Consider the following 15,750-nt stretch of genomic DNA (forward strand, 5'->3'; position numbering starts at 1 on the left):
ATTCATCACATTGTTGGGGGTGAGGGGAAAACATTACAGTAACAGATATCTTTCCCTGATAGGGAAAGAGGAGGTAGTTTCTGTACGGCAGGGGAAAATATGAAATGTACTAGAAGGGGAAAAGGAAAGCACATCATGAGGTCTTATGAAATATAATCGGAGCAATAACAGGACAGGGCAATAAGAGGAAAATGTCTGCGTGGAACCAGATTCATCCAAACTAGCAGATGAATGAGGCAAATTGTGCAAGGCTTTTTTCGTCTTTGACAGTCTGTGAACTTCTCTTCAAAGCAGATCTTTCTTCATATCTGATGTTGTAGCTAGTTAGTTTTGTTGCTGTGTTGCTTTTCTCTCAATACACCAGGTAGAAGCAGGAGGAGGTCCTGCAGCTGTGCCGTCTATTTATCATTACTTCACAGTCCGAAGTAGAAAATAACATCTATTGGGTTATGTTGATGATTTCACATACTGTTCAGTGTAACAATGTGAATTTTGCTTTCGTGTACCAGCAAAGCTTTGCTTACTGAGATGGAGGCAAAGTTTGTACTGCCCTGGCCTCCATCTCTGTTTCCATTAGGGAAAGGAGCAATTTTAAATCTCACTGTGAAGGGGTGCAAATGAGCTTCTTGTGAGGGGGTTGCTGCAAGGTGGAAGTGAATAAGCACAGTTGTCTGGCTACTATGCTCATGGCTTTCCTGGCAACTTACACTGACTTATGTGGTTGTGCTGGCCTCTGTGGCCACCCTGGCATAGGAGAGGTCATGGCTTCTTGTTTTGCTTCAATTCTTTGTGACCTTTTCAGTGCCTGGGCTCTCACCTGCAGTTTAAATCCTGGTGTAACAGGGATTACGTAAGACATTAATAAGCTTCTCAAACATCATTAATTGAACTGATACATATAATATTCCTGCTACCAAAAGTGTTTCCACAGTAGGATGTGGTTTAATATGAAAAGCACTTATATTTCTATTAATTGAGATTATTAAGCTAGGGAGAAATAGGTTGGTTTTTTTACTTAAGATGCTTTGGTAACTTATTTTATCTAGAACTGGGGCATGATTTAAAAAAACAAAAACAACCCTGGTTGCAAACAATTTTTTAAGTGATCTTATTGTAGGTATGTAATTGCCCAAATTGGAATTTGGCAGGGATACCATAACATTTCCATCTGTGCAAAAAACCCCAAACCAAAAACCTTTAATTATCACTCATAGTCCCAACTTACTAGTCAATGGCTATTAGCCAGGATGGGCAGGGATGCAAAATCATGCTTTGAAGTGTCCCTGGCTTCTGTTTGCCAGAAGCTGCGAATGGGACACAGGAGATGGATCATTTGATGATTACCTGTTCTGTTCATTCCCTCTGGGGCACCTGGCATTGGCCACTGTCAAAAGACAGGAAAAAAGTGGTTAAAAGATCAGTCATATACCAGACCATATACCAGTCAACCATTTCTGTCATAAACAATGTTCTGCTGTGCAAATATCCCAGCACCTGTTGTTCCAATATTACAGGAGTAACTGGGTGAAATTAATATCCTGTGAGATCAACTTGAATGTATCACTAGGAAGGTACTGGGGAAAAGAACTGGAAACATTTTTCTTATAAATTGGGACTCCTCGTAATGTCAAATCTGAAAAAGACTTCAAAGTACATCTTAAATGTCTTTAAAAAAATGAAATGTACTATTGGTCCTAATAAATATTTCAGAGCTCCAGTTTTGAAGTCATTTTTTTAAACTAGTCCCACCACTGTGGTTAAAGACTTTTACCCTTTGTATTTTGACAGGCTGCTGGTACATTATTCTCTTTTGAGGACAAGTCATGACATAAAGGGCATATTCAGTTATGTTTTTTATATTCTTTAAAAAAAACTTTGCCTTTAAAAACTTCAGATATAAAGTCTTTAGGTACTTGTATAGCAGCATCTTATTATGGTACTGGCCCAGAAAGAATGCAAGTACTAGCAACTTTCTAGAGAAGGCATAGTGGCCAACATATTCAAAAATGGATGGCTAAAGCTACAGATGTGGATAAAGTGACATGATATTTTTTTTCAAAAGCTCTGAGTACCCAGCATCTCCCATTGAAACATCTTGAAGTACAGTTTTGCACTGAGGGTGTGTGTGTGGACACGCCTATATGCACATATATAAAATTACATCCTGTTGAATGAAACTAAAGATTGCAAACACAAGTGCTCAAAAGTTAGGAAATGCCAGGATTAAAGTTGCTTGGGAAACATTAATTCAGACCCTTGTGAGACACTGGATTGTAACCCAAGAGAGCTGAGGATAGAGGTCTGCCAGACTTCCTATGTGATGTTGGGCAAGACTATATTATCATTCATACTCACAAGGAGCTGAATTCATGTTGCTCAAGCAACCTTGATTCTGCCTATAGACAGTCTCCCAACCTGAAGCAAATACTCACCAGCAACCGCACACCATACAACATAAACGCTAACCCAGGAACCTATCCTTGCAACAAAGCCCGATGCCAGCTCTGTCCACATATCCATTCAAGTGACACCATCATAGGACCTAATCACATCAGACACGCCATCAAGGGCTCGTACACCTGCACATCTACCAACGTGATATATGCCATCATGTGCCGCAATGCCCCTCTGCCATGTACATTGGCCAAACCCAGTCTCTACGCAAAAGAATAAATGGACACAAATCTGACATCAGGAATCATAACATTCAAAAACCAGTGGGAGAACACTTCAACCTCTCTAACCACTCAGTGACAGACTTGAAGGTGGCAATTTTGCAACAAAAAACTTCAAAAACAGACTCCAAAGAGAAACTGCTGAACTCGAATTAATATGCAAATTAGATACAATTAACTCTGGCCTAAACAGAGACTGGGAATGGTTGGGTCATTACACTAATTTAATCTATTTCCCTATGTTAAGTTCTCCTCACACCTTCTATGGGCCATCTTAATTATCACTTCAAAAAGTTTTTTTTCCTCCTGCTGATGATAGCTCATCTCAATTGATTAGACTTTTCCTGTTGTTATGCATACTTCCACCTTTTCATGTTCTCTGTATGTATAAATATCTCCTGTCTGTGTGTTCCATTCTATGCATCCGAAGAAGTGAGCTGTAGCTCACGAAAGCTCATGCTAAAATAAATTTGTTAGTCTTTAAGGTGCCACAAGTACGCCTGTTCTTTTTAAAAATCTATTGGAACCCCTCCACCCCTGAGGGAGGTGCAAACCACAGAATGAGAACCTGTGTCTTACTCATACATTCACAGCAGCAGTGCTTTTTAGAATGAATGAGACTTGTCTCTAATATAGTAGACTCAGACATCTATTGCCAGAATGGACCTAGTGCACCCTCAGTTATCTGATCAGCAAAATATTGTGGAATACTTGCCTCCTTCACAAGTTAGTGTTGAGGACTTGTCAGTAATAAATTCAGTGAAATGCACAGAATTATTAATACTGGTAAGTGAAGTTGCTGAGATTAGAACTTCTGGTTTCCTTGCTTCCAGGCCAGCACTACTGCCCATAAAATAGTGAGATGGTGGCTGCTGCTGCTGCTGTGCTCTGTCTGGAGCCAGAGCTCTGTGAGGCTGTGGAGCATGCTCACTGTAGATGGAATGATCAGAGACTTTAGCAGCAAGCCTCTTAAAAGCTCAACTGAGCATGTGCAAATGGCAATTTTCAGAGTTTTATAATTTAGCACTGGGGCAAAGGAGAGATTATCAGCCTGTCATATTTTGAGTTCCGGCCTCAAAGCATGAAAGCACAGCTCTTAACAGAATTTGTCATCGATTTCTTTGAACACTAACAAAAGTTTTTTTTTGTTTTTTTTTCACTAACCTCTTTCTCAGAAATGACTGAGATGTTTTTGCTTAAACGAAAACATCTAGTCTGAGAGAAAGCATGGAAAACTTAAGCCACAACAAATAAAGTCTGACAAAGTTAAAAGTAACTGGAAACAGGCTGGTAATGGAAAGTGTTAGGCAACTGTAAATGTTGCTACTGACTTTGCCTATGATAAAAATCAAATGTAGTGGCTGTGATTTTTTTCATCCTGTAATTGCAAGGAAATGCAGGAAAATCCCACCACATTAGGAATATTAGTTTGGTTGCCGTTGTGATGGTACCACTGCCAAGTGTGTTGACTAATGGCCTCATGGTTTCCTGTACTCCCTCATCTTTCTATAGCCATTTGTTGTCTCTTGTCTTATACTTAGTCTCTGCCTCCATAGAGCTTACAATCTATGTTCTTGTGTGGCTCCTCACACATTGGGGTCCCGCTACATGGCTAGGGCTCCTAACCACGTTAGTAACATAAATAATAAGTGGTAGTCTTAGGCATTACAGAAAATACTGCAGAATAAGTGACTGCTTAACATATGCTTTTGACATTTTTGAATTGTCTGTACTAAAATAATGCATTTCATTATTCACCTTATGTTTCAAGGTGCACTGGATCGTTGTGTGATGGGGATAACGGCAGTCGAGATCTTGAATGCTTGTGATGAGGCAGTTCCAGCTGCAGTAGATTCCCTTAGTCACCCAGCCGTCAATCTAAAACAGGCTATGACTAGACGTAGCCTTGCTGCTCTAAAAAACGTGGCCCATCAGAAACTACAGACTCTTGCTACTAACCTTCTGGCTTCGGAAGCATCTGACAAAGTAAGTTTTTTGTTTGTTTTTAATGCAGTAGCTGGAACGTGTTTGTTTTGTTTGCCATAACTGAACCTATGTAGAAAATCTTAATCATTTTAATCTGAAAGGGCCCGATCCAACAGCCTTTAAAGTGAATGGAAAGACTCTCACTCAATTCAGTTGGCTTTATGTCAGGCCCAAAAAAGAAATGTCCTTTGAGGCTATTAAAATGAATTAAAGTTGATTAGAACTTTCTGTAGCTTCTAACATAAAGGATATTTATCCATAGTTTAAAAATGAAAACAAAAAATACACATTGTTTTAAAATTAGAAGCAAATTAATTAGAATGACATCTGTTTATGGGAATCCAAACTCGAATCTTTTTATACTTCATTAGAAGAAGTATTTGAGTGCCTCTTACAGTTTAGAGATTCATTTTAATATACGTTGATTAACTGTTCTTGTATCTGCAGCTGCTTAAGTGACAGGTTAAAATATGTTGTTTCTCTAAAACAATATGGGTAAATTCCACTGCTTTTAAAAGTGTGCTATGAGTTACAGTTTGGTTGTTATATATAAAGTATGAAGCAGATACTTAGAGTACTTGTTGTATAGTTTAGAAACCGGTTTATTTTTCAGTTGATGTGTTTGAGGTTTAAAATATTGGCCACACTGAAACATGTCAATTGTACATTTTAACTATTCTTTGTAGTACCTGTTTTTTATAATTTAAATTAATAACTTGCATTTTCACTTGAATATTGCAACTGAGTGAGAGGATTTTCATATGCTTTTTTTTTTTTTTCTGTGCCTCATATTGGCATTTTGAGATTTATGGAATTTCTTCATAAGGTAACTAGTGTAATTTATATTTATAACATAGATTGAAACTTCGTATAATTCTTTTGTCCTTTTTATTAGATACCGTGCAGTGCATAATAGATGTCAACACAGTAACTGATTTTTAAATCTCAAAATGTCTGTTAAGATGCATTAACAGTTGAGTACACGAAGAACAGACTTGATAGAAATGCATTCTATTTTTAAATTAATTTATATAAAATAGTACATATTTAAATTCAGAACAATTTTGTTATTCTATCTGAAAAGAGAGCAGGAAGGGAAAAGATATATTATGACTAAAATTTTGAAAAATAAGTTTTACTGTGACATTTATGAAACACTTCTTTTAAGTGGTCATGGCCCATTATGTGATTTTTTTTTTTTACAATCTTGTTTATCTCAGTTTTAATAGCACATTTTATAGTGCAATTAGTGATAAAAGCCCCTGATATGAAACTAGTGTTTATGTATAGCTTATGAACATATTCAGTCCTGCAGCAATGATAATTGTTGCCTAGTCTACAAGGAAAACAATTATAGAAGGGGGCTGGGAGGAGAAGGAGTCTAAGAAGCTAAAGGCTGCTGGGGGATAATCACATTATGAAAAATGTATGCTGACAGAATCATTGGGGATTTCTCTTGCCACTCTCGACTCATTAGGGATTTCTTTCACCACTCTTCAGTGTAGAGATTGCGGGTCTCTTTGAGAGAAATCTTAGCAAAGAGACACCTTCTTTATGACTTCAGCTTCCGGACTCTGGGAAGAGAGGTTCAGAAGAATAACTGAAAGATTAAAGTGGAGGGTTGCATAATATATTTTTTTCTGTTGGGAAATGTGCACATAGTGTGGCAAATGAAGCATTCATTCTTTTACCTTCAGTGTTTTTGTTAGGAAGCTTAAATCCAGAATATTTAATGTCACGGGTATGGTAATTTAGTACTGTGATGCATTTGATGATGATGATAATTTGATGATAATCTTTGAAAATTCAGAGCACCAAAATCCAGCGTACTTTTGTTTTATACATTTTCCTTTTTTTGTTTTTTTTTTTACTTCAGAATACAGTATTTGAATGATTGCAATTGTCTTAATTGTGGTGCTCACATAGACTGTGCTTTAAAAAAACCAATCACATTTTCTTTGCAGTACAGGAGAACACGTACACATCAGGCATGCTCTGGCTTTCAACACAGACTTTATTGAACCTGGGTGGGTGCGAATCTTTAGTGGTACAGTGTTTTTTAATTTCAAAACAGTTTTAACTCCCTTTTGGAAGTCTGAGTACACATACAGCGCTGATCGTTTTAAGAGAAATTTAGAGTGCTGTGGTAAAAGTATGGAGCTCTGCAAACGTGAAACTTCCTCTCAGTTTGATTTTAATAAACACAAGTAACAGTTGGTTTCAACAGAAATCATAGTAGAACATAAAATGAAATGGCATCTCTAAATAGTAGCATTAGATACAGTAAGATCATTAGGGCCCAAGATTTCATCCAATGTCAAACTATTAGAGTCCCATTCAGTTTTTTTAAATGTAGATGCGATCTTTATAGATTTTGACTCGAAAACATGTCAGTGCCTATCGTTTATGATAGGACGCAAGTCTAGTTTATTTTGGCAAATTTTTAAACCCCTTTATCTTGGGGTGGCGATACATGTTTATATAGATACAGACACCTACACAGGAACATATATAAACGTGCACACGCACAGTGGAGAAAACCCAGATGTTTTCAGGTGGGTTTTTCCTGATATCCCTCTACATCTTTACTCCAGTGTCCTCAGTTAAGCTTATCATATGACCTGAAAATTGGGAATGCCCTTTCCAAAATCCAGAGCCTTTCCTGGGATCCTGGATGGTCCTACCAAAAATCCCCCCCTCCCTCATTTTTTTTTCTTTTTTAGTAACCACTTACAAACCTGATCTCCTGAAGAAGCCACTGAGTACATGAGCCAGTGAAATTGATAGTGAGTCTGCTGAATGCATGTTCTCTTGAAAGCCCCTCTTACCCCTTCCCTGGCTTGTGACATGTAAGTAAGAGGAGGAGGAGGAAGGTGGCAACAAGACCTCTCAGTGAGACTCTGGAGCCCAAACTCCTCTAACGGGTCCAAGTGGTGCTACAAGTGATCTACACGCAACTCTGTTGTACGACCATTATGTCCACATGATTGCTGACCTACCCTCAGTTGGTGGATACACTTCCCCTCACCAGTTGTGGCAGGGTACAGGGAGTGTAAAAGGAACCAGTTAGTTGACCTTGCTTAATTTTTCCTTTTATATCATGCAGCATCCAGACTTAGTGGATAACACTGGCTCTTAGTCTGAGTGATCCCTTTCTCTAGTGGTGTTTAACCTGTTCAGCCTGTGGGCTGAATATATTATTTCAGAAAGGCCAAGGGGCTATAATCAATAGTTTAACTATTTAGTAGGCTTATGTAGAGCCAGCTGAGCTCTTATTTTGCTCATTCTTGGCCTCCCACAGCCTGGCAGGGAAGAAAGCATTGAAGCAGCTAGAGCTATTCTCTCCCTCCTCCCCTGTGATGCAGCAGGCTGTGAATGGGGGCAGTACTGAGCAACTGGAGCAGGGATAGGACAGTGGCTGTCTGGAGTGATGCTGGCTTACATCAGAGCTGTTCCTGGTGCTGCAGGGGAAGCGTTGGCAGACAGTTGAGGAGCTGGAGCCCCGTATTTCCTCCCTTTAGTGACAAGACTGTTTCAAATGCTTCAGTTAAAAAATTTCAGGGTGGTGCATTTTCTTCTTAACTTAGTTACCCTCATTAGACACATTTTAGAGCCTTTAGGGCCATGAAATAGTTACTACTGCCCTACTTCAAGCATGCACTGCTCTAATAGTCCATCACTCCCACTGGAACTAGCTTACAGGGGTCAGTTGTGGGATTTTATTAAACTTTGGAGTAGAAGGCATTGATTTACTTAAACAGCAAGGTTAAAAAAGAAATTTTAGCAACACAGTATAATAGTAATTAAGAAAAAATGCCATAGTGAGAGAAGAGTTGATGTGAAGTTACCAAATAACTGTGTTCTGAACGAATGAGCTGGCAGTCTGCAGCATGCTTGGCTACTGTAGAAACTAAGTGGGGAAAAATATGAAGTGAGTTTTAAATGAATAAAAAGATGAATAAGCTGGGTTTTATGTACAATTAGATGTACCAATTCAAACTATCATTATTTTACAATATATAACATGGTTTCTTGCTCGTTTCAAGCCTGTCCTTTGAATTTTGGAGACTGCCTGGTGAAGGAGACACTCGGATGCCTTTTTGAGAGTCAGCCTTTCTTATATTAAGAAATTCTACTGCAGACTTAAATTCCTACTCTGAACCTAATCTGTAATGACCATTACATCTAGCAGGATGAGCTAGCTCAGCTGTACTCTGTCATAGAATTTGCCTTCTGTCTGAATAATTAGTCTGCAGACTGGATGATCAGTTTCTACTCATATTTTTACATACATCTGAATGTATGTTCACACCGCAGGTTCGCATCACACTGATGGTAGGAGAGAAAAATATAAACGCCTCAGTGTATATTTCTGTATGCATTTATGTGTTACCTATGCTTGTGTCATGGACCCACAAGATTTGTGCTATGCCCCAACTTTTAAACAGGTACTTGGAGGAACCCCTTTAGACCTCCGAGAGGTCCCACTCTTCCTTTAGGCCGCCATACTGCCTCCGGGACTGAGATTCTGGACTCCATCACGCCTGTTTCACACTGCGAGCTCTGCCCAGGAAGTCCAACTGAGATAGACTCTTGGTCAGAGACTTTTTGCCTTCTTCAGTGATCAGTACAGCATAGCAAGTATTCGCAATGATGCCAGATGGCTTTTCTGAAAACAGTGTAGGTTTATTGGTTAACTGGGACACAGCATAGGGAAGTCCTTAGGTTAGCACAGAGAAGCAAAGGTTAAGATGTAGTCTTACTGGCCAAGCCTGGGCTCTCTTGAGCCATGCTGCTGAAGGAACTACCTTTGTTCCTCTCTCTTTTTCTGTCCCTTTGTCTGTAAGCTCCTATGTCTCTCCTAGCCTCCTGTCACCTCTTAGTCCATTGTCCTCCTCCGGCAGACTCCTGCTGAGTTTAAATGTTCTGCCTGCTGGAGTTTCCCTTGTCAGTTGTTCAGTGTTCCCATTGTCTTTCTGGATCCTCCATTGATACGAGTCAGTTTCAGCCAGAACTTGACCAATCCAGTCATACCACCCCAGATGGTAACATAAATACCTCATGTCTACCATTCTTCCCTCAGAGCATCCTTTTGTTCCCACTCAAGTAAGTTGCTACCATGCATATCATTCATAAAAAATATTACAGAGAACTCCCATTTCATGACAGCTTGCACAATGGTAGTGGATTTCCTTTTCTTCTCTCTCTTAATAATTTTAAATGTTTTAAAAAAGTTTTAATATCCTTTTCAATATCTTTCAGTCATCACAATTCCCACCATCATGATTATTCTTTTTTTCTTTAGACTTAGCAAGCACAAAGGTATTTAGTGAAGTTACTGTTTACTTTCTGTCCCAGATAGGTAATAAAGATGCTTAATAATACCAAGCCAACACTGCTCCCTCTGCTACTCCTCTAGATATTGATCTCCAATTTGATATTGGTATTTATCACTATTTGTTTATGGTTTACCGTTCTCTTTTCCAAGTTGAGTTGAATTTATTTTTAAATAAGATGATTTTGTGAAACAATACAAAATCCAGATTATTAATACTAAAATCCAAATATATTGTATCAGCTGTGTCCCTTTCAATAAAGAAGTCTTACTGTGTGTGTGTGTGTGTGTGTGTGTGTGCGCACGCGCGCGCAGAGCACAGAAGCATCAATCCATATTTTTTCATGTCAGTTGTAGTAGATTGACTTGCCTGAAAAATTCCTCCATTATGATGTGGCTGAAGTTTGATTTTATAATGATGCATTGTGGGAAACCAGGAAATAATGTTAATAAAATATAATATGAGGCTTACAAAAGAAGAATGAGGGGATATATGTGTAGCTGAATAATCTCATTGCTGAAACTAATAAGGGAGAAAGATTTTAATGAAATCTAACACAAGAACAGTTTAATGGATTTTCTTTTTCTATTTAAAACGTTTTAACAACACTTATTTTCTATGTTTACATATGTTCAGTAAAGAAAATAAAACTACAGTTACTCATTAAAATCATTTCATTAACCATTAGTAAGGCACATGTTGATCAATTGTATGCATTTCTGTGTGTATTTAGAAACAACATTTATAGTTTATGTAAATATTACCCAGATAGTATAATAATGGGCTATTTATCAATGAGAGTAATAAATAAATGCTTGAATGACAACCATGCTAACTGGAGCTTTCAGTGAAGATTTAGATTTTAGAGTGAAGTTTAAGTAAATTGTACGAATGTTACATTATCAGTGCTGCAGGATGAGTTTATACATTAGTCTAGTCTATGGAGACTGTAAACCCCCCACATCCACAAAGAAATAGGCAAATAACCTAACCGTTTAAGGAAAAAACAAAGGAATTTAGTGTTAATATATGATAATCAGTTTTTGCTCTTTAAGTTTCAGGTTAAATTATTGCATAAGCTGCAAGCATTTATGTTTTTGAATTCTGTTTTTGATTTTATATTTTGATTTTAATACTATTACCAACAAGAGAAATCTGTTTAGAGAGCTATTTTTCTAAGTTGGTTTGTATGCCAATTAGTGGCTAATATTTTGAAATTGGCTGTTTTTAAACAGTCATTTCAGCATTTGAGGGCAAATAAAATAAAACATATATATCCCAAGCAAATGTTTGTATAAGTTTTATTAAACCGTAGTGAGGATAATAGTAAGGTTACATGTGTTCTTGATAAATGTCCCATATTTAGTCATGAGCATTGACCTTGTGTGGTGTTAGATTCCCCTCCCCCTCATTATTTAAATTTAAACCTTTTCAACTATATTTTGCTTTTTATTATTTGAACTTTTGGAGGAATAATTAGTTTTACATATCTATAGTAGGGTACACAAAGCCCATACAACTCCTCAACCGCTTCCTGATTTGATCTTGCTGGGCTGAAGCTGGCCACCCTGAAATACTTGCCAGCAATATCAGGTTGAAGAGACCCTCTAGCTGGATGGAATAAAAAGGGAGACAGCAAATGTCAAAACTAGGCTCCCTGACAGAGATATCTTGGGTCTGAGGCAGAGGGACTCTAGAGGGTAGCTAAATAACTCCTCAAGGAGGAACTTTAGGGGTAAAGCCTGAAGAGAAGGTTTGGGCTGGACTTGCTTCATGTGTATTTGTTTGTTATTGGAGTCAAACACAGGAAGGGGATAAGCTTTGCCCCTACAAAGGGCTTATGAATTTGTCATAGAATGGATGGAAAAGTCACCTGCTCAAGTTATTGCCTATAATGAAGAAAATTAAAATGCAACAAAGGCTAAATTCTGATGGTGGCAAATTGGAAAATCCTTGAAATTGCATATTAAAGGAAAGAATATCTGCTTCAGTTTTTGCTTAATATGTTCTTTAATTATTGCTGATAGCTCATATGTGAGCACTAATAATAATTAAATTCTCATACCTAACAGTAACCTGTCAAATAGGAGTATAAGGTAATTAAATTAGCCTACTTTAAGTTTTTGAAGTGAATCCTCAGAAATGATTTGATTCTGGAATTAATACTTACTAGTATTTTAGTAGTGACAATAATAGGACAGCAGAGGGCATCAGAGATCCATTCCCATTTTAGAGCCATGTTTTTTTTTCTTTTTTTTACATATTCTGTGTTCAAAAACATTTCATTAATATTGATACAGTATATCCTTTAGCATACCATGATGCATTTGACAATACTAACCATGTGCTTAAGTTTATGTATGTGATTATTCCCATTGAACTCAAATATATCTGTTTGCATGCTTGTAGGGTTGGACTCTTAAATATTACAGCTGCACAAGTATGATTTCAAAACTGTGCTCTAGATGTGAGTCCATTTTTAATGAACAAATTTTCCAAATCTAATTAAGATGTTGTTAATCACTGCATATCTATCTATCAACCATAGTGGGTAGCATATATAAGAGATGCATTGGTAGCAGAGTAGAGTAGTAGAGATTTTATAGCTAAAATATTTCTTCTATGTTATCTCTAACTTTCACTATATTGTCCCTCCTCCTCCTGCCATAAACAAAATGTCTTGTATAAATAAATATAGTTCTGTACACTGTATTCTGATAAATTATTAGACTTTATAGTACATAAGGCATAAGAGTAATTAATGCGTTGTAAATCAGACCCCCCCTTCTATTATACCATTTAAAAAATAACATGTTTAAAAATGGTTTCTTCTCTCTCAGCTTTTTCTCATCGATACTGAGAAATTGAGTAATTTCCTTCCACACTCTCATTTCCTGTGATCTGTCTTTCATGGCTAATTTATTAAATAAATGGAACTTCTTGATTCTCTGTCCCTGTAACACAGAACTTGGCTATTCATTGTTTTTTTTCTGACTGTTTTAGGCCATCTGGGTGTTCAGTCAGTGCTGCTGCTGATGGTTGAGCTATGTACTAAAATGTAACAGGAAAAAAGGGGTTGGGGGAACAGGTTCTTGTTTATAATTGTCTTCATGTCCAAAGTGAAGAGACCGCTGGAAAGAGAGTCTAATTTTTATGGTGCAAAAGAAATAAGGATTTAAACTGGGATGCTGAACTAAGAGGACAAGTTGGAAAAAATATTTAGCAGAGCAGCAGATGCTATTGAAGATTAACTCAGTTGATCTGAGTTCTGGTTTGGTGGAGAGCCTCCATGTACACTATAACTTGCTGTAAGTAGGTTCTGCATATTTAAAAATCAGTCCTTAGGAATGTATTTTCAGCTGGTCCTCTCCCTTGCCAAACACCTGTTAAGAGGCCCACGGAAGTGTTCATTTTTAAGCAATCGAAACTCTGTGTAAGAGCAAATGTTAGATTACTTACATGTGTGACTATTCACCTTGTAGCCAGGTGGCATGTGTATGTCCCTGATGCAAGCAGCTCATGCATCTGAAGGTCCAAGAACCGCAGCTTGAGGTCAGAGTTGATGAACTGGAAGAGTAGAGGAAGACAGCACATATATTTATTTACAGAGATGCTGGAGCAGACATACCTCTGTCATGGTACTCCAGGTGAGGAAGTCTGTCATGAGTGGAGACCGAAGTTGAGTGGAGGGACAGATGAGATCCATCTTCTGGCAGAGGGAAAGGAGGTTGATTCATGCCTAATGTATTGAGAAGTTTTCTCCAGGAGACTAAGTTGTCGACCAAGTAGCATGTTAGGGGATTCAGTCCTTAGAAATACTGACAAATGAGCATGTGATAGCCGGGCTTTGGAGCTGGAGCGCGGAGCTGGAGCGCGGAGCAGCTCCGGAGCAGTGGCGCTGCAGGTTTTTGCCTGGAGCTGGAGCGGAGCCGGTGCACAGCTCCAAAGCCCTGTGTGATAGCACTGAGAACCATTCAGTGACTTGCCTACTGGTTGAGATATGGGTTGATCTTACATGGCTTTTTATAAAAACATTATAATGAGTGCTAAGGAAGGCGTAGTAATGGTACATAAAGTAAAACTTCAGAGATACAAACACCTTGGGAATGGAGGTTGTTCGTAACTCTGAAATGTTTATCTCTGAACTAAATGTTATGGTTATTCTTTCAAAAGTTCTACAACGGAACATTGACTTAATACAGCTTTGAAACTTTACTATGCAAAAGAAAAATGCTGCCTTTGGCCATCTTAATTTAAATGAAACAAGCACAGAAACAGTTTTTTTACCTTGTCAAATCTTAGTTTAAACTTTCCCTTTATTTTTTTCAGTAGTTTACTGTACTGCATTTGCTTTTTTTTGTGTGTGTGTCTCTGCTGCTGCCTAATTGCATAATTCCAGTTCAAAATGAGGTCAGATTGTACTTCTGGTGTTCATAACTCTGAGGTTCTACTGTACTGGTACTGATATCAGGAGATAGGAGAGAGATCCTGAATGATTAATGTAGATGATTAGGGAAAAGTTTAAGACCAGAGCTTCCATAATGGCTTTCTCTGGAATCCTCTTCCAAAGATTTCTAGCAGCCTTATTTCTTCCTCTGTAGTTGGATGCTTTCCTATGCCAGTCGATGATAACTTCAGCAGGCACCATTGCAGTAAACAGGTTAGCAGCATGCTGGCTGGGGGTGGCTTTGGAACCCCAGCAGCAGCTGTGCTTTCTCTGCCTTTGCTACCGGCCAGAGTGAGATTAGCTAAAATCAACACCACCCACGAAAACGGTGCCAGTATTCAGTGTCATTGCCCAATACTCATACTCAACTGAGCAGTTCTCTCCTCATTTCCCTCTGGAAATGGCCTGGAAGGCCATACGAAGCATGGCTGGTGCTATGAGTGGCACCGTGCACAAGCACTCTGAAGCAGAAGTGTCAATAAGCCTGTATTATTTAAAACTTTAAGTGAGCAAGGGAAGGGAATTCTGAATCTTAACTTTTGCTTTCTTGTGTGACTGTACTGACAATGGTACCTGTGTGATATGTAGCTGCTGCCATTGTAGCCTTGAGGGGTTCCCCCTCCATACCAGTGGAATGCTTGAGCCAGGTAAGGAGGAGAAAGAAGAGGACTAGGGGTGACATGTTCAGCGAGATCCTGCAAGCCAATGCTGCATCAGACCATGAACAGAGGGCATGGATCATGAATGTTGCAAACTATGGTGAAGGAAAGAGCGAACAGGAGAGAGGCCAAGGAGTCAGAGAGGAAGATGCACCAGGACATAATGGGGCTTCTCTGGCAGCAAACGCTGATGCTGCAGACAATTCTAGATCTACAGTTTCAACACTCCTGGGCTTGCCTCCCTTTGCAGTCCCTATACTTCCCTCAACATTCCATGTGGCATCAGGGCCCACATTCCTGCTCCGTCACTCCATATCGAGGGACATTAAGAACAAACACAGCTTCACATACACTGATCTGTTAAAGCCATGGTTGATGTATGTGTAGCTAAAATGGACATGAATATTCCTTCCCCGTCTTTTAAGCTCTGTTCCATATGTAACTTTAGCATCCTCGTTGCCAAGATGGAGTCTGCTCTGCAGGCAGCCCCAGCCAAGAAAAGGTGTTTGTAGGAACACAACAGGGAAAGTCCCTTCCACCCCACAGGAACCTGAACACACACACTCTGAAATAGTACAATGAAGCTAGGAAAGTGAAATATTTATTCACAGGGGGATAAATGGAGAAAAATAGGGGAAAGACTTGGG

General features: G+C 38.6%; 1 protein-coding gene across 5 annotated transcripts in view; it reads left to right on the top strand.

Moving 5' to 3' along the window:
* WDR7 (WD repeat domain 7) overlaps positions 1-15,750 on the top strand; it is a 359,332-nt gene that overhangs the window by 81,272 nt on the left and 262,310 nt on the right. For all 5 annotated transcript variants that reach the window (XR_005600425.1, XM_039544674.1, XM_039544673.1 and 2 more), the window contains one exon: positions 4,447-4,661. Coding sequence is in view for 4 of the 5 variants with exons in the window: in XM_039544674.1 (XP_039400608.1) it covers positions 4,447-4,661 (215 nt within the window). In the remaining variant the exon portion in view is untranslated. The remainder of the gene's footprint in view (positions 1-4,446; positions 4,662-15,750) is intronic.

This window comes from Mauremys reevesii, linkage group 6 (genome assembly GCF_016161935.1).
Source record: "Mauremys reevesii isolate NIE-2019 linkage group 6, ASM1616193v1, whole genome shotgun sequence".
Classification (NCBI taxonomy): domain Eukaryota; kingdom Metazoa; phylum Chordata; order Testudines; family Geoemydidae; genus Mauremys; species Mauremys reevesii.